Source organism: Nyctereutes procyonoides, unplaced genomic scaffold (assembly GCF_905146905.1).
Source record: "Nyctereutes procyonoides isolate TBG_1078 unplaced genomic scaffold, NYPRO_anot_genome, whole genome shotgun sequence".
Lineage (NCBI taxonomy): Eukaryota > Metazoa > Chordata > Mammalia > Carnivora > Canidae > Nyctereutes > Nyctereutes procyonoides.
Genome location: NW_026575132.1, coordinates 29,549,100 through 29,574,025, shown reverse-complemented (window position 1 = coordinate 29,574,025; position 24,926 = coordinate 29,549,100). Strand labels below are relative to the sequence as shown.

General features: G+C 40.0%; 1 protein-coding gene across 1 annotated transcript; it reads left to right on the top strand.

Annotated features, from left to right (window-relative positions):
• Positions 1-15,568: 15,568 nt before the first annotated feature.
• SCG2 (secretogranin II) lies at positions 15,569-20,895 on the top strand. Its single transcript, XM_055345451.1, has 2 exons — positions 15,569-15,687; positions 18,609-20,895. The coding sequence occupies exon 2, from the start codon at positions 18,623-18,625 to the stop codon at positions 20,468-20,470; it is 1,848 nt and encodes a 615-aa protein (XP_055201426.1). The 5' UTR covers positions 15,569-15,687; positions 18,609-18,622; the 3' UTR covers positions 20,471-20,895.
• Positions 20,896-24,926: the final 4,031 nt, after the last annotated feature.

The following is a 24,926-nucleotide window of genomic DNA, read 5'->3' as shown; positions in this document are numbered from 1 at the left end:
TCAGAAGAAATTTAGGGAATGAGTAAGTCACAGGGATGAAAGGCACAGCCCAGGGAAGAGAGTCAGCAGCATGCTAACCCCTCGGGCCGGTGGCAAACCTGCGAGCCCAGAGCCTGTGGCCTTCTGCAGTCTCCTCCTAGGGCACCTGGATCACTGGGTCGCTTGGCGCCCTCTATGCATCAATTAAAAAAAAAATACAGCAGGAATGTGACGGTCTGCATCTGCTTCACCTGCCTTCCCAACCTCAGTGGTGTCCTGTGACTCTCCCCCCATGACTTTTTGATTCGGGGCTTTGGTCCAAACTTTGAAGAAATAAACAAAACACACACACCTGAGCGGGGGGGGGGGGGGGGGAGAGTGGGCAGCGGGTTCCGGGCGCAGAGCCGCGGGGAGGGTTCTTCACACCCAGGTGGCCCTCGCCCTCGGCTTCATCTGGAAGCTCTTCATTAAAGGCTCTAACTCGAGGCAGTTAACGTTTCATTAAAATGCAAATTAATTCTCCACACAGCTGCCCTCCTAGTTTTCCTTGTGTTGTCATTTATTTCCTTTTTCCATTTAGAAAGTGTGACAGTAATGAAGCCCAAACTCCTTAACCTGGCTTCCCAAAGCACCTCCATCAAGACCCCGACCTTGCTCTACACTATCCAGAAGGCAGTGGGGGCGTGGGTGGGAGGCAGGTGTGGGTGGGAGGCAGGTGTGGGGGCGTGGGTGGGTGGGAGGCAGGTGTGGGAGGGAGGCAGGTGTGGGGGGCGTGGGTGGGTGGGAGGCAGGTGTGGGGGGCGTGGGTGGGAGGGCAAACTGGCCTGTGATTGTCGCAGCTCCTGTTAGTACACACCTGAATTTGGCAAAATTATGAGATATTTTGCTCCTTCAGTTTCCTTCTCTGCAAAGAGGGAATAATAAGGGCACAAATCTCATAAGCTATTACAAGGATGAGTGTTATAATTTATTTAAATAAAACACTCAACCCTTGGGCAGCCCGGGTGTCTCAGCAGTTTAGCGCCACCTTCGGCCCAGGGCGTGATCCTGGAGACCCGGGATCGAGTCCCGTCAGGATCCCTGCAGGGAGCCTGCTTCTCCCTCTGCCTGTGTCTCTGCCTCTCTCTTTCTGTGTGTGTTTCTCATGAACAAATAAAATCTTTTTTTTTAAAATAAATAAAATCTTAAAAAAAATAAAACACTTAACCCTGTGCTTGGAACAAAGTAAACATTTAATAAACGTTAATTGTTGTTGTGGCAAACCGAATTCCCTTTCCTCCAACAGATCTGTTTCCTCCCCGCTCTGCACCTTGCTTATTTCATTCACTCAGTAGAGCGTGTTCTTAGGTCTTTTTTTTTTTTTTCTACCTGAGATATTTCTTCAAGGTCCTGTTCAAATGCCACCATATCCGTGAAGGCTTTCTTAAGCTTCTGGGAGAATGAATTCCTTATTCCCTCTTGGCCCTTTTCTTGGACCTCTCTGGAGAATGTATTTTTTTTCCTGCCTCATCTGACCGTGATTTATGCACGTACCTCTTTCACCCCATCTCCATGCAACTGCCCTCATTCCCAGCCACTAGCCTGTGAGCTCTAAGAGGGCATTGACTACAGCTCATTCCGTCTTGAATAATTCAATCTGTTCAATAAACATTTGATGAACAAGCAAATGACTGAATGAATGCATGAGTGGAAGGTCACTCAAATGGCTCTTTCTGTCATTATTACAGATTGGTTCTATCAGAGAGCAGGACTTCAAGAAACTTAAGTTCTAATATGGTTGGTGCTCATGGGCTAAGGTTTGAGGTTTGTGATGCAGCTGTGGAGAGACAGGCCTGTGTGAGACCAAAGAAGGTGTAGGGCCCCCAGAGAAATGTTACTTCCTTTTCAAATTAAAAAAAAAAAAAAAAAAAAAAGCTCTGCGGCCTTGGTTTGAGTTGATGGTGACAAGTAATTACGTGAGAGATGATGAATAGACAAGCACAAAATGATGTAAATCTGAATATAGCAAAGTCCACATCCATCTTGCTGGATTTTGCACCTCTAGTTAAAACTCCTTGAGTAATAGTAGCTCTTGAAGGAGGGAACTGCTTCTACCAAAGATTAATGGAGTTGTGTGGGAGACTGAGGCAGAACACACCATGTAGCCTGTGTAGGACCCAATTTTACAAAACCGGGTTCCGGCAATCCCCATTTAGCTTTAGATTTGTCTAGTGGGGAGAACAGTGGAAGAAGATTTTGGGGGAGTCTTTGGAAAGCTTTGCACTGTCATGGCTTCTGGGAAATGGCCATCAATGACACAACCAACAGGATGCTCTTGACATTTTATCATTTTTATTATCTATGTTCTTCATGCTCCATTCCAGTAGTTTCACTTTAATTGAAACTAGCAGGCTCATCCCAAGTCTCCAGAAACCCAACAAAGGGCCTCCCTCCCAAGTTTTCTGACCTTGAGGTCTGTGATTGCTCCAGATTCCACCCATCAGAGTCTTTAGCTACTTACTCAACTCTCTCTCCTGTCCAGTTCCTTGGCATTCATGATTGATCTAGGCTAACAAAAAAATTTTTTTGGCTCTAATCCAGCCTTGTGTGCAACTGCTACCTTCTAATGTGTCCATGTTTCCAGATTCAGGAGCTGGGGCCAGATCAGGGTACCAGGGTACCTGGAGGCCATGTCCTCAACCCCAGTCATCTGGTTGCCCAGGAAATGGAGTCTATTTGTTTTCTTTTTCTCCCTTATGGGGGAGCTAAGTTGCTATGGAAGACAAAATTATTAAGAACTTTAACATTTATTACAACTTTCCACTTAATCCTTGAAAGGGTAGGAAGTATTACTAAGAGGTAGTCTGAGCATAGGTCACCTGTGTTTATCTATGACACCCCGAGACTCAGCTTCTTTGTCAACCACATGGTGATAATATTAGTTTGAATCACAGGAAATAGTCTATATTCAACCATTTTCAATATAAAAATGATAATTGTAGGTGGCTCAACATATAATATTCCCTGCTTTATAAGTTAGTTGTAAAGGTATAGTTAATTGTCACGTGTGTGATTCGTAGTAAACTTAATTGACATTAGCTATTACAATTGTACCATGTGCTTTGTGTATGTGTGGTTTTCTGCTTCCCGTGTCATAGCTATAGTAGTGTCTCTAACACTTGGCAGATAGTAAAAACTCCATAAATACTTACTTAATTGAATTGGACTTGACCGAATTGGCAAAAACAAATCCCCCAAAAAACAAACCACAAAACTTGTGCTGGATTCTATGAATTTCAGAGTGAATGTCATTTGTGACTAATGACCGTATTCATCCCACTTGAGCCATCTTTGTTGGTGTATGGTTAATAGGTCCTGCTTTAACTTTTCTCATCCTAGAATTCTGAAAAGTGGTTTTCTCATCGTTCTACTGGGGCTACTTGATAGAAGCTATGAGATCCTATTTCAGAATCCAAAGACCAGGATATCCTGACAATTGAGAAAATCTTGGCCATTAGCAAGTATCTTACTTGTTTTAAAGATAGACCCATTCTTTTACCAGGCTTAGTATCTTTGGGATTGGGAGACACTGCTCCCAATCCCAGACATTGGGGCACACATGTCTGGAGGAGCACCAGCGTCCAGAACAGCTGCCTGTCTTGTGAGTCACGTGTAGGGCTTAGGACCAGTCTGAGCTTCAGACAAGTGAAGAAAGTGCTGAGTAGAATCTCGCTGCCTGGGGGGTTAAGATGAAACAAATGCTTCTTCTCTTGGTGGCCACCATCCATCTTAGACAGCCAAGTTCAAAGTTTCCCTGCTGCCTGACATCATCTGCATCCCTGTCTGCAGAATTCATCGAGATCTCCCCTGCTCCTTGACCACACATTTCTGACAGCCCGTTGCATTTAGGTTGGTATAGGTGGTTTCCCCAAAAGCCATTTTCTCCCACTAGACTCTGTGGGCAGCCCTCTCATGAATCTTGTTCATGTCCTAACACTGATGCCTAATGCAGTGCTTGGCGCACAGAAAGCATCCAATAAATGCTTGCTGATAATAATAGCACTATATTTATTGAATGCTTATTGTTCTGATTGAATTTACACAGAAACCATACCCGCTAGGATGATTTCTATTTCATGGGGGAGGAAACAAAGGCAGAGAGAATAACCCGATCAGGCCCCCACAGCTCGCGAGTGGCAGAGGCTCAGTTCAAACCCAGGCAGTCTGGCGCCAGAACGTGCCCATTAACTGCATCTCACTCCTTTTAATAGACGGAGGATTCTTGACTTCTGGCGAAGATGAAGAGGAAGGAAGGAAGGAATTCATGCGGGGGGAGAAAAAGAGGATTTTATCTCCCAGGCTTTTGACTGCTCCTGTTAAAAGGCCCCAACCTGTGCTCGCGCTGATGGGTACCAGGAGGCAGATGCCAATGATTTAGGGATTTCAGAGTTGAGGTCGGCTTGGGGGAGGGGGACAGGGGAGAGTCTCCGACACTCCAGCGCTCTAGCTGGCTCCGCAGCGCGGGGGCCTGGGGCCGGGACCCGGGCAGCCTGGAGCCCCCCCTCCTCCCGGCTCCTCCCCGCTCCTCCCCGCGCATCATCAGCCTCGCATCCTGGACACTGAGGCATCGTGACATCTCAGCCTTGCTCCTGAGTCTCATTAGGACGGAGCCGTGGATGAATGTCACGCGGGCCTTGGTGAATGCGTAATGTGCCCACGGCTTCCGCGCGGGGGTGGGGATGGGGTGCAGGCTGCGCGGGGGGTGGGGGGGCGGCGGGAGACCAGTTACCTGGGCGGCGGCGGGGGCACCTGCTCGCTCCCGCTCAGCGCTGCGGCCGCCGGAGCCTCGGGGCCGACTCGCGTCCCCTTCCCGCCTCGCTCGGTCTGAGCCCGGGGCGTGTGGCGGGAGCAGCATCCCCCGGAGCCCCCCCAGGAGCCCCGCCCCCGCCCGCAGGCTCCCCGAGGTCCGCGCACACTGGCCTCTCTTCCGCCCTCCAGGTGCGTGCAGGTGGCTAATGACCTGCATGGCAGGGGCATCCCGAAATCCATTCTCATCACATCGGAGTAAGGGAAATGATCTTTTAGCTTCATTACAATGAGCACTGGGTGTTATTCTGTATGTTGGTAAATTCAACACCAATAAAAAATAAATTTATTATAAAAAAAAATTCCAACATTCAGGTCTGGCTTAGTCCTGTTTCAGTGAATTCCCAGGGACTGGGAGGCGAATGCTAACCAGGCGGCGCATCTGCAGAGTGCCTCAGACCTTGCAGAGCATTCCTCTTATATATTGGGCTCTTATCCCAGGTAACATCGCCGTCATTTGGCAAATTAATAAACAGGGGCTCAGAAAGGTGGAGTAATTTCCCTGAGGTCGCACAGCGAGGCAGGAGCCCAGGGTTGTACCTTCCCCCGTACGTAGCTGCTGTCTGTTGAATTTGCTCCGAGGCAGGTTTTGCTGAGGAACTAAAATGGTTTTAAAACCTAAATGATTTTTTTCTTTTCTTTTTCTTTTTCTTTTTTTTTTTTTTGTAAATTGAATATAGCATTTTTGGAGATGGGAAGGAGAAGAAGGGGGAGCTGTGACTTATACAACTGATAGTTCTGGACCCACCCCGAAATGACAACTGAATCCCACTCAAGGTTGAACTACAACGTAACACAAAATGTCTAAAAAAATGAGTCATTTGAAGAGTTTTCTTGTTATCTTTAAGCATTATCTGTATTACTATTTTCTTAATATTTTTTCTATATTGAGTCTTTTGTTAAGCCTAAATAAAAGGGAGTTTGTATTACTGCCTCAACTTGAAAATTGTATCAGCTACATAAATAGGCATAAATAGGCATCAATAAAAATATAAATATGTTAATAAATTTCTGTTTAGATCCTGCAGCCTATAGAAAGCTCTGAGCGTACGGCCAAAAGGGGAAGATTTTCAAGTATCGGAAAAGTGTTAAAAACATACTAGCCCCCCGCTGAAAATTTCATCTTTATATAACCAGGAGAATTGTCCAAGGAAGAAATTTGACTGTAACTCAATTTTGCTTTTGCCATGTTGATGCCTGACATCAAGTCATTCACAGTGGTGCTGTGGATATGCATGCTAAACTTTGGGAGACTTAGATGGATTCAATGAACTCTCTTCATAACAGGAGCCCCTAGGGGAAAGCAGGACAAAATCCTCATTATCTTGTCTTAACTTGTCTTACCATTCATTTCTGTATAAGACAATGACCATAATACAAGTTCTAGTAATATTTTAAAACACTTGATCTCAGTATTCGTATCTGCCAGTTTGGGCTAGGTTATAGGTAGTAACAAAAATCCTTCCAAATCAATTGCCTAAAACAACTTTTCATCTTGCTTACACTGTATGCCCCTGAAAATTCTGGAAGACAATACTTCACATTGCAGTTAGTCCCTCAGAGACCAGGCTGTGTGGGCAGCCACTATCTCAAACCTTGCCTGCCACAGTAGTGAAGGAAAGCAAACTCTGATATGTCCACCTAAGCTCATAAGCTAGAACTTGTCACATGGTACTACCCAATCATGAGTCTAAGGAATGTAGTTTCATCATATGCCCAGGAAAGGGGAGAATCAAAAATACTTAATGAATAATACTAAGTGTTATGACACATTTTTAAGATTACATACTCACTGGAGCATCTGTTTATAGCTCTGGAGCTGTCTGATAGAAAGCAAACTCTAATACGGACATAAACATTTGCATTCAATTTCATGGGATTCAGTGGACCTCCAGTTAAAAATCGATGCTCTAAAAAAATGGAGTAACTGCATGCAGGGTTAGGGATTGATCAAGGAAGGCCTCCCTGAGGAGATTAGTCAACTAAATTTTTTTTTTTTTTAAAGAATCACAATGGTGGAAAAGAGAGGTAGACCATTTTCTGGGCAAGGAGAATGACGTGGCTGAAGATGGATCTGATGAGAATAAGTATATTTTCTGGTAGAGAAATTTATACAATTGAAGTTGAAAATCCAATAAGTTGGGAGAGGTATGGGAGCGCACTAAGAAAAGAAAAATTAGTGAAAGGCCTTGAACTATCTATGGAAAGATAATCCAGTTGGTTCTAGGTTCCAGCAGAGGAGACTCATAATAGAAAAATGTTGAAAGATAATTTGCTACTGTATTTTAAAAGATTAAGCCCCATGGTTTGTATGCAGTAGACAATATAAATTGACTGTGATTTTTTTAATCAAACACTCCAGTCATTCAGTCAACAGTATTTTCTGAGTGGTGGCCCAGAATAAAAGTAGGAATTATTTCCTATAAGTTGCCAACTTCCTGGTAGAAAAGGACATGTGAGGAAGATTAGTGATAAACACTGGAGAGGAAACAGATTCTGAGAAAGATCAAACATTAGGGGATGTGAAGAGGCTGTGTAAATGGATAAATAATAAAGGAACAACCTGAAGATTTAGCAATGGTTAGGGAAGAAGGGGTGGGGCGAGGGAGTATAAGAATGAATTGAGATTCAGATTCCATGGTTGGAACTGAGGGTCAGAGACTATAATTGATCATGTGAGGACATTGACAAGAAGGTAAGAGACTGGGAGGTGATGGGGTCAGGTTGGTCTTGGTATGTTTATTTGTAGATGTGATATTTTTAAGGTTGGTTTGGATGGCTTTGGGCATAGAGTGGAAGAAACAAAACAAGATCCCTGACCTCATGTCCTCAAAGAGATTACAGTTCAATTGAGAAGAGAATAAGTGAAGAATCTCACAAATAAATGCTACATTACAACCATAGTAAGTACTAACCAGGAGAGATATGTGGTCCATGAGAGAATATTCTGGAAAGAATTTGCTGTGTCAGGGAAGTCAAAGAAGCTTCTCCCACAGGAAATAGTAACTTAGCTTCCTCCGAAGTAGGAGGTTCAATGGGAAAAGCAGGCAGTATAGGTTTGGGGAGATTTTCTAGTCCAAGGGACTGGGATGAAGGATGGCTGCTCTGAGTTAGATGCTGTTTAGAGTTTTGAATTAAGACAAAGAATGTGCTTTGGGGATGGGGACTAGAACCATGACTCATGAAGAAAATTCAGTAGAGATATTTCACTTAGGAAAAACAGAGCTGGAGGAGGAGGCATGATTTTGTTCATAGGAAGAAAATTGAGGCCAGCTCCACAGAGCCCTGGAATTCTGAACTGGGATCCATGGTGAAGCCTATATGAGGTCATACTTCAGGCTACTGCAAGGGAAAAAACTCAAAATATAAGCATAAAGTTGTTCAAAGATGGAATAACAAAAATGTCATTAAAAGATGAGTTGCCTATCATTAGGGGTATTTAGGTATATGCTGGAAGGCTGTTTGTTAGAGATGTGACTGAGTAGATGAAAGCAATAGACTTTCCAATCATAATAATCTATGAGCTAGTTTATATTTAGATAAAGTCATCTGTATTTATTCAAGAATCAATTTGAAATGAAATCTTTTTAAGTTGAGAAAGAGATATTCTTTACAAATATCAGTATGATTTCCATAATGGGAATAAATAATGGATTAGCGAGCTGGTCTCTAGAAAAACTGTAGAAGAAGGTCAAATATATTAAGGTCAAATGTATTTAGATTTTAATTTTGTTTTATGTTTAATGAACATTTCTGATATGAGAAAAATTCAAAGATGTAGGTGGAAAACTTAGTGTTTCATTATGCCATCTAAGAAAGGCATAGAAATACCATATATTTTTTAGAATATTGTATTTATTTATTCATAAATAAATAAAACACAGAGAAAGGCAGAGAAGCACAGGCAGAGGGAGAAGCAGGCTCCATGCAGGGAGCCAGATGTGGGACTTGATCCCAGGACCCTGGGATCATGCCCTCAGCCAAAAGCAGATGCTCAACCACTGAGCCACCCAGGTATCCCCAAAATACCATATCTTTTGATAGAGATAGAGAATCAAATTTACTATGACTTGTTTTAATTAATTAAATTTTTAGTATTCTTCTTTATATCAGATGTGTTGTACGAAATGGTCCTGGAGTAACTAGTAATACTAGAAGCATCTAGTATTAAGCTCCTTGGGCAGCAATACTGGGGCTATTTCATTTCCCCATGTTTAAAGCTGCTGAGGCAACTTCCCCAAATACTCACAGAGGACTAGTGGTACAGATGCATTTCATTTTGTTAATGTTTGCTTGTGGGACTCTAAGTACTTTAGAGTTATTAAGAAACCTTCAAAAGGGGCTAGTTAAAGCAAAACTGTAAATTTATTAGCCATGACTCTCTTTGTTATTCTTTTTTATAGAGATTTTATTTATTTATTAATAAGAGAGAGACAGAGATAGATAGACAGACAGAGAGACAGAGCGGCAGAGAGACAGGCAGAGGGCAGGCTCCATGCAGGGAGCCTGATGAGGGACTCGATCCTAGGTCTCCAGAATCAGGTGTTGGGCTGAAGGCGGCGCTATACTGCTGAACTATTGGGGCTGCCCTCTCTTTGTTATTCTTTACTTCATTTTTTGCTCCCACCTTACCCATTATCAGGGTTCTTACCTCTATTTTACAGTCTTTGTTCTGGCCTTTGAGGAATTTCAAGGTCCACCCTAGAGCCCTTTTCTCAGGTTTCTTTCATTCTTTTTAAAGATTTATATTTAATTGAGAGAGAGAGACAGACAGAGAGAGACAGAGAGAGGACATAGGCAGGGGGGCAGAGGGAGAGGGAGAGAGAATCTTAAGCAGACTCCCTGTTGAGCAAGGAGCCCATTGTGGGGCTCGATCTCATGACCCTGATATCACAATCTGAGCCAAAACCAAGAGTTGGATTCTTAACCAACTGGGCCCTCCAGGCTTGCTTTCTTATGCTGTAACTCACTATTAATCAAAACTTAGCATCCATTAGAATCACCTAGAGGGGTTGTAGGACATCAATCACTAGGATTCCATCCCAGAGTTTCTAATTCAGTAGATCTGAGTGGGGTCTGAGAATTTGCATTGCTATTTTCCAGAAAATGCTGATGTTGCTGATCTGGAACCACACTGAGAATCACTGCTTTAACAGGTGCTTTAAATCACCCTACCTATAGCACATCCTCCTTTCTTCAGTGTCAAAGTAGTAGATGATATGGAATACATCCTCAGTGGCTTTCTTTGGGGGAAGAGATTTTAGGTTGGAGAGCCTTTTTACAGTTCCTGACTTCATATCACACATGCAAGTGCCCTACCTCCAGAAGTGATATATTCATTTCACCAAAATAGCACTCTAAAATCCCAACAAAGGCTAAGTGAACTGTGAAAGTCATCTGGTGAATCAGTGGGGGCACTGGACACAAAATGCTAAACTTGACCATGAAGATGCTAAACTTTGACCTTGAAGACTCTCCCACATCTCCTTGGGCTTCTGGTTAAAAGGAGGTGTAGAAATGTGTACTTGGGTGATTTCCAAACAGAAAATATCCTTGTTAGAATGTTTGCATGTATATACTCAAAATGTTGATTCACAAAACAATTATGTCAGGAGAATCTGAAAGATTGAGACATTCAGTGTTGTTTTAAACAAAGTAATTAACTTCTAGTGCACAAACTTCTTTTCCCAAAATCCATTGAGAGAGCAGATGCTCAAACATGCATGGGATTAGATTAAGGGAATGGTACTTTCTTTTCCTCCAAGCACCAGATGGTTCTAGAATCCAAAGGCAATGGAAAATAAAGCCTAAATTTATTTAAGTGGCTCTCACTGAGAGTTTATGAGAAAAATCATATTTTAATACCTAGTAGGCAAATGCAAAAATAATTTCACAGCCAAATCCCATTTCACAAAGAAAAGAGGCATAGTGTCCAAGGATTAAAAGAGGCCTTAAATGTTTATCTAGTTTGTCTGGAGCCACCAGCAATGTTGTACCTTGATAAGAAGAGGAAGTGGGGAGGGGGGAGAAGGAGAAAGTAGAAAAAGAACAATAACAAAACCCCCCAAAAAACAAAGAATAAACAAATACTAGTCAGAAATAGCTCAGTTTTCTTATGTGCAATCTCAAATTTTAGCTTAAATACTGGGAAAATGTTTTACAAAATAAGGGAAAGAGTAGATAAACAGAGTGAAAGAAAATTTTCCTTAAAAAAACCCTAAACATAATTTGCTAGCAAAAAAACCCTAAACATAATGTGAAGCTCACATATAAAGGCAGTTCATTTGCCGAAGGGCACTGAGGGAACAAAAACATTCCAAGCTGGAGCTTGGGCAGCACAATGATGACATGTTAACTTAATTCAACACAGCAATGTTTTGTAAAAGTCCTTATGTAAAAGGCAATGGGGCAGGCATGAGGGTACGGTGGTAGAAAACAGAGTTTCTGCCTCCTAGAACTGGTGGATTTTGTCTGAGAAACAGTATTGAGGGTACCCGGTTCCTGATTTACATGTTTTCTGAAAGCAATTTGGCAGGCTTTGCTTTTGCAAGGGAAGTAGTAAAACTTCATTCTTCCTTGATAGTGTTTTTTTTTTTAAGTCATCTCAAGACAGGAACATTTATTAATAAAGAAAGTATACTACAGCTAAAAGAAATTTAAATAAAATTTGGAAGCAGTGCATCAGGGCGGCAAAGAGTAAACAAGGCGTATAAAGAAGGAAAAGTGAACAGAAGAGAAGGGAGGCAGACGTGGGAGGAATGAGCAAGGAGAAGTAGTTCAGGCCTTTAGGAGTCTGGGGAAGACAGTGCACACCACCCCCTGCCCCTGGTAAATGCTGGAGGACCTCAGGCCATGCCTGCTGCAGATTGGATTCCTCCATGAGTCTTATCTTCCAAGGGAGAGAAGGACAAGGGAGTTAAGAGACACGGGAGAAGGAGATGAGAGAATGAGGAGAAAGAAGCCACATTGACTTCTGAATCTTAATTGCTTTCATATAAATTGAAACAAAATGGGAAATGTAATGGAGTGGAAGAGAGATACATTTCAAATTGAGGGATTACTAAGATTGCTTGTACAACCGACAAAAAAATCAAAGTCTGGTCTAAATGAAATATGAAATTGAGTAACAAAGAATGAAATGACTAAGATTTAAAAAATTCTGGTCATAGAAACAAATTAGTTCATTCTAATTACTTAGATTTGAATTGTGAATGATTGGCTTGATCTTAACAGCACATGGTGAAGATTCAAGCTAATTTAGTAAAGACTATTATCATACACAGTACATAATTATTTTGAAAATGTTCAGGATATAGAGCTTTGTTTCTTGGAGGCAATGGTAGTTGGCAATTTGGACCTGACAGAAAATTAAAATTTTGTAAGGAACATTTAAAATGATTTTATCTCAGGCTTAGTAATAAAAAGATGTATAGGTTATCTGTAATATTCATGCTCTAAAAGATCTCACGTCAACAAAAACACTGCTTTCTCTCTATATATTACGTTTTAACTTTGTCAAATAGATTTCTATTTCAGAAAATAGTTTTCTTTAGAACAAATAACTACTGGCAAAAATAATTGATTTCTAGAGTTATATTAAATATAACTCATTGGAAAATCTATAGAACACAGGCTGCTGGTGAGTAGAATTTTCAAACTCAGTAAATACTCTCTTGTTTGGAAGACATTATAATATGCCACATAGCATCAATAAAGTGATCTAATGTCAACTCTTGTTTTCTATTTTTGCTGCCCCAGATAGGAGTCTGGGCATAGGCCATCTGGACAATGATCAAGAAAAGCAATTGGGACAACCCCTGAGGATTTTGGTCAAAGTGGCTACATTCTAGACTTGGATCTTTAATGGTTGGATCCCTGCCGTACTCATTTCTCTATTCCTGTAACCCAGCAGAGTACCTAAATCATAGTCTTTATTATGGAAACACCTTTGGAAAGAACGAATTCAAATTGTACCTCTACCAGTTATGAGTGAGGCAACAGTGGCTGACTTACTTATTTCTGAATTTAAGTTTCATCCTCTGTAAAATGGAGATAAAAATATCTATTGTAGTTACAGGATGATTAAATTAGGTTGTAGAAGTTCCAACTACAGTGGTTGGAACATAATGGAACTCAATAAATGTATTTATCATAGTATCATACAGTAGGCAGAAATTCAGTTATCCACATGTGGCTCATTATTCTACCCACACCTGTAGCTGATGGAGCCAGTTCATCCCAGCAGCTGCCTTCTAACATCTCCATTGGAGTTTTTGAATGAGGTTTTGCATGATTAATCTCAAGAAAGAGATTGACTTTGGGGCCTTAAAAGAACTATAGCTTCTGGTCCCTGCCAAAAAAGTTCAGTTCCTGAACTAGCCTGATCAAGAGTGACTTCCTTAGGAGCTATTGGGACCATGTTGAACCAATTCAACCCTTTAAGATTAAACTTCCAGAATTTTCTGGGGGCAGTGTTGTTGATACTGGTTAGTTCAACTGGCCACACAGAACTCCTGGAAAACAAATTAGGTCAAGCTCAAAGTGGCTTAAATATTTATCAGGGTTTAAGAAAATGTTATTATGTGTATATAGCTAACAAAAATATCAGCAAAAGAGCTAACTTTGAGTTGGTGGTTGAAAAATGGGATTTTCAACCTTTTCTCTTCAACCTAGCACTAGACGTTGCTCTCAAAACTCATTATGAAGGACACAAATTTTGGAGAATTGGCCCTAGGGTTCCAGTCTGAGCCTGTATCAGTTCCATGTCAATCCATAGATGATGCTGGTCTGGTCATTTAGAAAAATCAAATATTTTCAATAGGAGAGTAAGGGAAAAATCAAGGGTAATTTTAATTTTCCCTTGTTTTTTTCCTAAAATTTAAACTATTCCTATTTACTTGAGGATTTCAAGAGAACTGTGGTTTACCTAACATAGTTAGAAACCATTTTATTTTATTTTTTGGAAACCATTTTAATAAAACCTGATAATGACATATCTAAGTGAAGGCTCTTTTCCCAGGAGGCTCCCCCCCCCCGAATTTTTCCCTTGAATTTGAATATGGAACCAAATAGCTTTCCACAATGCTTCCCAAACTCATCTGGCTAACCTCTTTCTTAGTGCTTTCCAATTCATAAACTTTTTTTTAAAATTTTTATTTATGATAGTCACACAGAGAGAGAGAGAGAGAGAGAGAGGCAGAGACACAGGCAGAGGGAGAAGCAGGCCCCATGCACCGGGAGCCCGAGGTGGGACTCAATCCCGGGTCTCCAGGATCGCGCCCTGGGCCAAAGACAGGCGCCAAACCGCTGCGCCACCCAGGGATCCCCAAGTGCTTTCCAATTCATGCCAAAATAATTAGTCTGTCATCCCCACCAGCTTATGGGTCCTTAAAAGTATATATATATATGTGATATCATAAAGAGCTATCACACATATATATGATATCATACAAAAGCTAACATACATATATAATTCATCTTTGTATCTGGCATTTAGTAGGCATTACAACTTATTGGATGGATAAATCAGTGGCTGATTATTTATTTAACTGAGATTTAAAGGGATCTCTTATACAACAAGATACTTTTAATATTTATTTATTTATTTATTTATTTATTTATTTATTTTTATTGAAGTTCAATTTGCCAACATATAGTGTAACACCCAGTGCTCATCCTTAATATTTAGAGTATGTTTCAAAACATAGTTTTTAGGAAACACATCTTTAATAAAATAGTTAAAAATTTAGACTTATATAAATCATTAAAATAAATAATCATGCTATCTGGCAAAGCAGAGCTGTGGTCATGAATTACAAATCTGAAAGGTTGGGAGTTAACTACTATATTATTCCCTGGGTATTCAATTCATTCATCTGATTCCATAGGGGGAATATATTTATAGCTCAACTTCCTCTCATTTGCAGATGAATTCCCATTACATATGTGTTATATTTTTCTCTAACAGTTAAAGAATCTGTTTTTTTTAATTTAATGGAGTATTTTCATTAATACTCAGCTTCTAAGCTTCCTTTTTTGAGACAGATGTTGTAAAAGATACCAACAGATTCATATAGAATCACCAACCAGTAGACCTGAAATCTTAGGGATACCACTTCAAAATTATATTGTAGCTCTAAAGCAAAATTTCAACTCCTTAGAGCCTTAAAGTTTATTCTCATACGAGAGAGAGAGAGAGAGAGAGAGAGAGAGAGAGAGAGGAGAGAGTTTTTCCTTTTTATTCAAATAAATTTGAGTTTAAAAACATTGCTGCTTCTGGTCATGATACGAAATATGATTTTCATTTTCGTAAGGTGCCTTCCATTCCTCCTGGAGTATACCAGGGAACGGTAATGTGATTTCTTTGCAGGCAATGAAGGAAAAAAAAAGTCCTTTTGTGTAAAACTTTTTTTACAACGACAAAAACAATAGCCATCAAGAAACACGTATCACCAGATATTAGAACACGGATGAGATTACAGTTCAATTAGCCATGTCTGTCTGGCAGATTTCTTTATTTCTAAGGGGAATGTGTGCAGAGCGTTTTATCCCAAGCCTCAAAAATTTTGATGAAAGAAAAAAGAAAACTGCAATTTTTGCCACGGAAAGGCAGGTGGCGTAAGCATGCAGCATTTCCCCCCCTCCCTTAAATATATAAAGTGATTATTTTCTCTCGGGTTCTTTGAAAAAACTCGCTTGTGCTGGGGTTTGTGGCTGAGCCGGTGACGTCAGTGTGGCAGTGCGGACCAGGCCGGCGGCTCCCTATAAGCCGAGGAGCTGTCCGGGTGCTGAAGCGGCCCGAGCAGCTCGCCAGGCGGACCCGCAGGAACATGCTCTGGACCTCCCCTGCCTTGTAAAAAGGAGGTAAGACCGCTTTTCCCTTGGATTTACTGGAAAGTTCTAAATTGCGTCTTCTTTCCTTATTCCTAGCTGAGAAGAAAAAAGACCCTTTGGCAACCTTATATCTAAAGAATCACTGAATAGCAACCTGCTGCTCTTCAACCAATGTAAGGGCACGATATGTACCTATAGAAATGAACCTAGGACTGATACTTGCTGTTAAGTATTTTATGACCACCATGCTATTTGGATAACCATATGTAAGAAGAGTGAAAAAGTTAAGGATTTTAATCTCAATGCCCAATTAATGTAAAGTTAACCAGCCCTGATATTTTTCTTTCCTTCATGTGTTGTTTCTTCTCTTAAAAACTAGATACAAAGCCAGACATATATAATTTATCTGTTTAATATTCTTAGCAGTAGGTTTCCAATCATTCCAAAGCTGTTAAACACATGAGTCACAGAGGCAACCAGTTTTGGAACTAGTTCTTCTTTTCCTTTGACATTTACCATACGAGAGCTCAAAATTAATAACCTATATAAAATTATTTTCTGAATTGGTATAGTCTGAAAGGCTTACATTGTTATTTCTTAGGTTTGGCCCCAGGAAAGTAAGACTAGAATTATCTTGAGTACTGTTTTTTTTTTCTTTTATTCAGGGAGGAATATTATCCTGGGTTATAGGTTGGATATGAAAGTTGATAATTTTGAATTACCATGAGGAAAACATTTGCAATTGTGTTAGCTATGATTATTATGTTTTGAGTGAAAGAGGTTGTACAATATTTTGCTGAAAAATTTTAATGGGACATGTTTTTTTCTATATCCTAATTAGTGGAATTTCTCAAATTAGATATATCTACCTGTATTTGTCAATGTTCCTAGTTTTACTTTCAGTAGAAAAGACATTTTAGCTTATGAGACATTAGTTCAAATTGTACATAGGATATTAGAGCTGTTGAAACCTTCTTCTGCATGTAGAAAAACTGCTACCTGGGAAAGAAATCCCTTGAGTCTTACTCAAAGGCAATAACTATGTCATCCAAACTGAAACCTTATAAATGACCCAGGAATAGCATGTGTTAGGCTGTGGTTTAAATACCTGCATTAAACATTCTGCCCCAATTCTACAGTAAGCTCATCGACAAGATAATGATTTTAAAGACAAGCACATAACTCATATGTTAAGAATACTGCAGGATAAAGGTTTCAAAGTAAATAAGTTCATTAAGGTTCTTAAAATTACTATTTCAAATTCCAATGTTGAAAATAGATTATCAAAGCTAAATTAATCCTGAAAATTATATATATATATAAATATATATAGAAGAAATTATAATGTACTTTTATTTAAATCTAAAAATCTGTGAATAAACTTTCTTATAGTAAACATTAATTCATAGTAATTATTTCAGAAGTTTTCTCTGACATGCCTTTAAAGATTTTTCTCTTTCAGTAAATCAAGTGATCTGACTAATAGGGATCATTTTAATAAATATATGCATTTATGCTAAAGAAATTTCTATAACTACAACCACTGCTAGTTCTAAAATCTGAAGCTTACTAAAATACCAAATGATGAAAAGTGATATTTTCTATAATTGATAACTAATAGAATGTCATACCCACAAAACAGTATATATATATATATCACAAAATCATGCAAATAAGATATCATGGATAAACTTGTGAGCTCTTCTTACATTTATTTGTAACAAAAATTGCAAATATTAAAATAGTTTTTCAATGTTAGCAATGCTGAATGTAAAACATGTAAAAAAAATAATGCCCTTGCTAATTCATATGTGAGATTATAAGGTATTGGAGGAAAAAAAATGAATGAAGATTTTTAAGTAGGAAGAATTCAACATATCATCTGTGTTTATCTAAATTGGGAATTACATAGTGGTTATTTTAAGATTTTCTAGCAGTATGAGTCATTTAAGATTTCACAGGTCCACACCAAAATAGACACAGACATAAGTCAAGCTGAATCTGAACACTCACAAGTTCAGAAATAGACTGGTTAAGAAAACTTATGTTCTCTCTGTAGCATCTGTTATTATTTACTATGCATTCTTGAAGGCTGATGAAAAATATAACCATGATTGCATTTTGCAAGACAGTCACAAATAAAATGATTAGAAGCCTGGAGCACAGATATTTTAAAAGTTTCCTTTTTAATATGTTTACACAGAAACTTCACTAGGTTAGCCTACTAACTGGGGCCAGAGAATGTTCTGGATGTTATTAAGGTAGAGAACTTTTAAAACCGACAGCTGGGGTTTGGTGTCAGAGTGAGAACAAGTTATTTCTGAAAAATGTATGTAAATAGAACTCATCCACAAGGCAATTCAGTATGATTGACATTAAGATGCTGTGTTACTTCATCATTTATAATGTTACTGCTGTGGTGTTTCTACAACAAAGTCAGATGTACAAGTCAGGAGCTAAACCACAGGATTTTTGATACAACATCAAGGAAATCGTGTGTGTGTGTGTGTGTGTGTGTGTGTGTGTACATGCATGTTTTCAATTAAGCCAGCTAATTTTTTTCCAATGATTTGAATAGGAGTGCCATATAAGGGAACTAAAAATCAGCTTGGAAATTTTTTATTTAAACAGACAGTGCATACTAAAAAAACCTACGTGTTTTGCAAATTAAAAAATAAAATCTGAGAAACCTCATATCAGTGTTTTTGTTATTATTTTAGCAGAGTGAATGCCATGCAAACTTGATGCAATTGGGTAACAATTTTGCTAGATTCTTGTAGTTAGCTTATGGGAGTTATATAGGAAATATGTATGGCTTTAAAAAAGAGTCATCCTAAATGTAATGTGAAATAATCTCTGCTATATATTTTCCCTCAATGGTCAGTTACCTCTTTTGCTATAGTGTCTTCTAGTTTTTCCTTTCTATTAACTCATATTTTCTATGCTTTAAGGACATCTTTCAAACATGGCAGAAGCTAAGACTCACCGGTTTGGAGCAGCCCTGTGTCTCATCCCTTTAATTTTCCTCATCGCTGGGGATGAAGCAGCTTCATTTCAGCGAAACCAGCTGCTTCAAAAGGAACCAGACCTCAGATTGGAAAGTGTCCAAAAGTTTCCCAGTCCTGAAATGATCAGAGCTTTAGAATACATAGAAAAACTCCGACAACAAGCTCACAAGGAAGAAAACAGCCCAGACTACAATCCTTACCAAGGTGTCTCTGTTCCCCTTCAGAAAAAAGAAAATGGTGATGAAAGTCATTTGCCAGAAAATACAAGGGATTCCCTGAGTGAAGATGAGTGGATGAGGATAATACTTGAAGCTTTGAGACAGGCTGAGAATGAGCCTCAGTCTTTACTGAAAGAAAAGCCCTATGGCTTGAATTCAGAAAAGAACTTTCCAATGGACATGTCTGATGATTATGAGACTCAACAGTGGCCAGAAAGGAAGCTCAAGCACATGCGATTCCCTCCTATGTATGAGGAAAATTCCAGGGATAACCCTTTTAAACGCACAAATGAAATAGTAGAGGAACAATATACTCCTCAAAGTCTTGCCACGCTAGAATCTGTATTCCAAGAGCTGGGGAAACTGACAGGACCAAACAACCAGAAGCGTGAGAGAGTTGATGAGGAGCAAAAACTGTACACGGATGATGAAGATGACATCTACAAGGCCAATAACATTGCCTATGAAGATGTGGTTGGGGGAGAAGATTGGAACCCAGTAGAAGAGAAGATAGAGGGTCAAACCCAGGAAGAGGTAAAAGACAACAAAGAGAATATAGAAAAAAATGAACAGATCAACGATGAAGTGAAGCGTTCAGGACAGCTGGGCCTCCAAGATGAAGATCCCCGCAAAGAGAGTAAAGACGAACTCTCAGATGATGTCTCCAAAGTAATTGCATACCTGAAAAGGTTAGTGAATGCTGCGGGTAGTGGGAGGTCACAGAATGGGCAGAATGGGGAAAGAGCAACCAGGCTTTTTGAGAAACCACTTGATTCTCAGTCTATTTATCAACTGATTGAAATCTCAAGGAATTTACAGATACCCCCTGAAGACTTAATTGATATGCTGAAAACTGGAGAGAAGCCAAATGGATCAGTGGAACCCGAACAGGAGGTTGAACTTCCCGTTGACCTAGATGACATCGCAGAGGTTGATGTAGACCGCCCAGACCTGTTCCAAAATAAAGTGCTCTCCAAGAATGGCTATGCCAAAACACCCGGTCGTGCTGTGGCAGAGGCCCTACCAGATGGGCTCACTGTTGAGGACATTCTAAATCTTTTAGGGATGGAGAGTCCAGCAAACCAAAAGCCTCCATATTTTTCTGGTCAGTATAACCAAGAGAAACTTCTGCCAAGATTCCCCTATGGTCCCGGAAGATCTAGAGCCAACCAACTTCCCAAAGGTACCTGGATGCCGGATATTGAGAACAGACAAATAGCGTATGAAAACCTGAATGACAAGGATCAAGAATTAGGAGAGTACTTGGCCAGGATGCTAGCGAAATACCCTGAGATCATGAATTCAAACCAGGTGAAGCGAGTTCCAAGTCAAGTCTCATCTGAAGATAACCTACAGGACGAGGACCAAATTGAACAGGCCATCAAAGAGCATTTGAACCAAGGCAGCTCTCAGGAGCTGGCCTCGGTAAGCAAAAGACTCCCTGTGGGGCCCCCAAAGAATGATGATACCCCAAACAGACAGTACTTGGATGAAGATCTGTTAATGAAAGTGCTGGAATACCTCAACCAAGAAAAGGCAGAAAAGGGAAGGGAGCATATTGCTAAGAGAGCAATGGAAAATATGTAAGAGTTTTCATCAATTGCCCTACTTTCTTCCTCCAACCCCAAGAAAACCCCAACATTTCTCTTTAGTGTGTTGACTTCTATCCTGTTAACACTGTAATATCTTTAAATGATGTACAGGCAGATGATTCCATTTCACTGGGGTATCTGCTTCCTTTATTCTGACCTGTTCTCTTGTGTATGGATATGTGTCAATGTTATGACTTCTGGATATAAAAAATTAATCATATCCCTTATTCAAGAAAGATATCTGTGATAGTGTTTAATAGTGTATTTAATGGCCGTGGCATTGTTGATGCTCACATATGATAAAGAGTGTCCTATGATTCTCTTGAAAGTTTTTGATATTTATTGAATTATTTTGTTACTGTCTGTAGTGTTTTGTGAAGTACTGGAGCAAAAAAAATAAAGCATTATAAATATATAGTTTTATTCATAAGGCCTTTTCTATTGTGTGTTTTATTGTTGATTAATAAATGTTATTTCTTGACAACTGTGGACTATTCATTCTGGAGATAACTATGGAGCCCAAAGAGAAAAGTCTTACCTTCCACAGCCAACGCAGGTAAGAAATAAGTGTAAATATATTATTATGCTCTATATACTTATAGAATGCAAAATCCTCTAACAGCCCACTGCTTAACACTTGCCTATGGCTTTCTCACATATATGATTTATGGTTATAAGCCCTTTATCGTCAGAATTATACCTTGCACCTTTGATTTATAAATAAATAAATAAATAAATAAATAAATAAATAAATAAATAAATTTAAACCTTCCATATCCATAACCAGAATTGAAAAAAAAAAAAGCTATGTTCAGAGTAATCAGAAGTAACTACAGACTTGTAAGTAACCTACCTATTTCCAGATCACCCTGGTCCTCAGAAGACAAGGCTGATGCCTCTTTTGTATGACTTGAAAGGGGCTAATGGTCTCTCAAGCTGTCAGGTAAGTGAATGGGCACAAGCACATGGAAAACTCTAGTTGCGTTCTCTTTTGTCCAAGTGCTCAGAGGATCCTGAGGGGGCTAGGCAGTGTGTGATTGTCACAATGCCTATGGTGTCGGAGGAGTGATACCAGCATCCTAACGTATCAAGGGGGAATCAACATTAGCAAAAACAGCAGCCACAACAAAATCTATATAGCAACAAAACAGTGATAATCCTAAAAAGAAGCAAGGAAATAGTTACTGCTTACTGGATGCTTATTACACACCAGACACTATACCAAACAGCTCACCTTATTTAGTCTGTACTGTAACAGTCACAAGTCTCTTATTATCTCTCTTTGACATCAGGAAAAGCAAAACTCGGAAAGGTTAAATAACTTTCTCAAAGGTACTTGGTGTTACAAGTTACTGAAGCCTGGGTTCTTCACCACTTCCCTACATTGTCTTTATGGGCAGTGCCCTGTCAGCTGAGTTGGGACTTCAGAAGTGGGATGGTGAGAGGCTCGTGAGGTCTCGGTACCGGGTTACTTCCAAGTCATGGCATCTATGTGTTTGTGGGTGGGTGTACCAGGGGTAGGGAGGGGAGGCCACACTTGAGTGGTCAGAAGGCAAAATGAGAGGGCCTGCATGCCTCGGGGAGAACACTAAATATAAGCTTTTCTACTTTTATGGTTTTGCCTAGACTCTTCTAATTATCACACAATTTTGTGGAATTCTAGGATCTGTTAAGTGGAAGAGACCTTAGAGGTAAATAAGCTCTACAGCATTTCTAATTAATACCTATTTAATTAATATTCAATACTCAAATACTTTCAAAATAAAGACTACCTCACTAGACAGTACTATGAATCGAAGATTATGGAGAGATCCAGGATATTTGGGTGGTTTAAGGTCTAGGTACATATTATATGCCATGCTCGGCAGATGTCCACATATATCTTCTGCCCTTTGTGTATATTCTCTTTATCTTTCTGTTTCACACAGAAAGTCACTCCTAGTATCCCAAATCAACCCAGTGACTATTTTCATGCCACCCTAAGCAGAAATGAGAACTTGGCACATGACTCCATCCAACAGAAAAGCCCTCACTGTGATGTTTGGACATTCTACTCAGAGGTTAGGAACTGAGTAGAAGTTAATGGACATGATTCAGCTGATGAGTTTCCTGGCTGGGATTTACATACAGATCAGTGGATTGTCAAACCTTGCACTCATTCTGCTAAAATGTGACATTTTTTTTCATAGAATCTCAGACTAGAAATTCCCTGATTCTCTAAGGATGACATTGCAGGCATCAGGATTAGCCGTTGGGAAGCTACTTTAATTTGGGATGTGTTTTTTTTGCCTGACTTCTCTGCAACACCAGTCATCAAGCATCTCCCTCTTTTTTGCAATACCACCATATCCCCAGCTACTGAGTCATCAGACTTATTTCTGATCCAATGATTTTTTTTTCATAAGTGCTTTAGTGCATTTGCTCTCTAGCATAAGAAAGAAAGCTCTAGCCCACTTAAGGATGGAAATGACAAATTAGTTGGGATTAGAGAAACAAAACGTCTTTCTCTGGCCAGAAGCCTCCTTCAGCAGAAGTCAGGGAGTAGCTTGAACCCTCAAACAGATGCCCTCTGTAGGCTACCAATGCAAGGAGAAGAAACTGCCTGGGCATGAAGACTGCATCCCTCATAGGATTCCATGCCTCCATTGGAAGCTTGGCAGTCTCTTGTCAAGGCCCCCACTACCAACCTTCTGTCCCCTAAGCACTCACAGCTGCTCCACCCTACCCACCTTGGGAACAATTAGGACTAATCTGGTTGTGCCTTCTTTGAAAAAACTTCCAAGTTATTCCTCATTTCCCACACTCCAACCCCACTAAACCTTGTATAACACCTTTCTTTGACCCTAGTTCCTACTCTTTCCCATATTCCCATAACATTTTGTATTATGCCCTTTGATACTCAAGGTCAGTTGTCAGCAAAATCCCCTGCATCCTTAATCTATTCTCTGAATTGTCTCTTTACTTTCTTGCTCTAGAAGAAAGATACCTCTCTCCTCCGAGGTTGCTGCTGCCCCTGAAACTCTTCCTTTCTCCTTTTTGCTGCTTCTGGGACATTTAATTTTTCAACTTTTTTTTGGTGGGGGTGGGGGGAGGTGTATGGCATTACACAGCTTTATTACCAGTGAAAATTATTTTATATGCAGGTGAAAGTAAAACCGATTCAAATGAGAGATATTAAAACCTAAATTAAGTAGAGGGTCACAAAATCCAAGTAAAGGTCAAGCTAAAATGTTGGACACCTAGAACAGCCAGACTAATGGCTTTTTAGAAAAATGAAATATATTTGACGAATAACATTATGTGAATTTGAGGTGTACAACGTATTGATTTGGTACTTTGCGTGTCAGGCATCGCTCAGTAACCACCGGTTACCCCTTGCGGTTGCACTCAACCCCTGTTGCAGGTCACTTCCCCCTCACTCATTAAAGATAGTTGCTCCTCCTCACTTCACTCCTTTCAGCATTGCTCCTTCAAAGTACTTGTCAACTTTAACATTCTTGAAGATGGTCTTCCTAACCCTTTCCAGGAGCCATCCTCTGTCAGCTATTCACTTGCAATAACCATTAGGTCAATAACCATGACCTAAGCTGAATCTAAATCTAAATTTCACTCTAACAACTCCCTTCTATATTTCCAGTGCACTTCCTCTAGAACCTGAATTCCAATCATCACCCACATCCACCAAGGAGATGGTATCCATGGACCCTACCATCTTTCCACTCTTTCTCACCCCCCACCATGCCAATCTTAAATTTCACAGTTCGTCATTACACTCCTTGTAAATATTCTTAACTTCCCTCAGTCTCTCGTGTTTCATAGTAAAGTCCACTTCTCCACACACTGTTACCTTCTCTGTTACAACTGAACATAACAGGTGAAAGACACACAACTATACTGACCTCATGCCTACTGACCTCACGTGGCCCATAATGGGGGAATTCTGATATATTCCTTGTGTACTAGGACTCTTTCCCCTTAGAAAGTAATTTCATACTTTCCTTCTGTCCACAAATATTCAGCTCTACCTTCACAATTCATATGCACATGATTATCTTGCTTCCTGTTTCACTGAGAAAAATGAAGCCATCTGAAGAGAAGGTCTAGAGGCCCAGCTCCATTTTTACCTACCCGCCTGCCTCTGTGGGGATATATTCCCTGCTTTCTCATTCTTGTGGACAACTGTATTTCTGTCTTCACCGATCCCTCCACTTGTGCACTCAATTCTGCCCTCTAGCTTACTCGAGAATCTTGCTTCAGAAATTCTCTGTTTTTTGTGCATCAACTTTGTCCTCTCTACTGGATGATCTTTCGCAGCGTGCAAATAGGTTCCGATTTCTTTCATCTGCAAAACCAATGAAACAACTAAAAAGCAAACAAAATCTTTCCTGATTCTGCCCTCCCTTACACCGATGCTTCATGCTTACTCTTCCCTTTAAAGAAAAAAACCCTTC

Excerpts from the sequence above, each read along its gene's own strand:
- SCG2 (XM_055345451.1), top strand. The coding sequence starts at position 18,623 with ATGGCAGAAGCTAAGACTCACCGGTTTGGAGCAGCCCTGTGTCTCATC.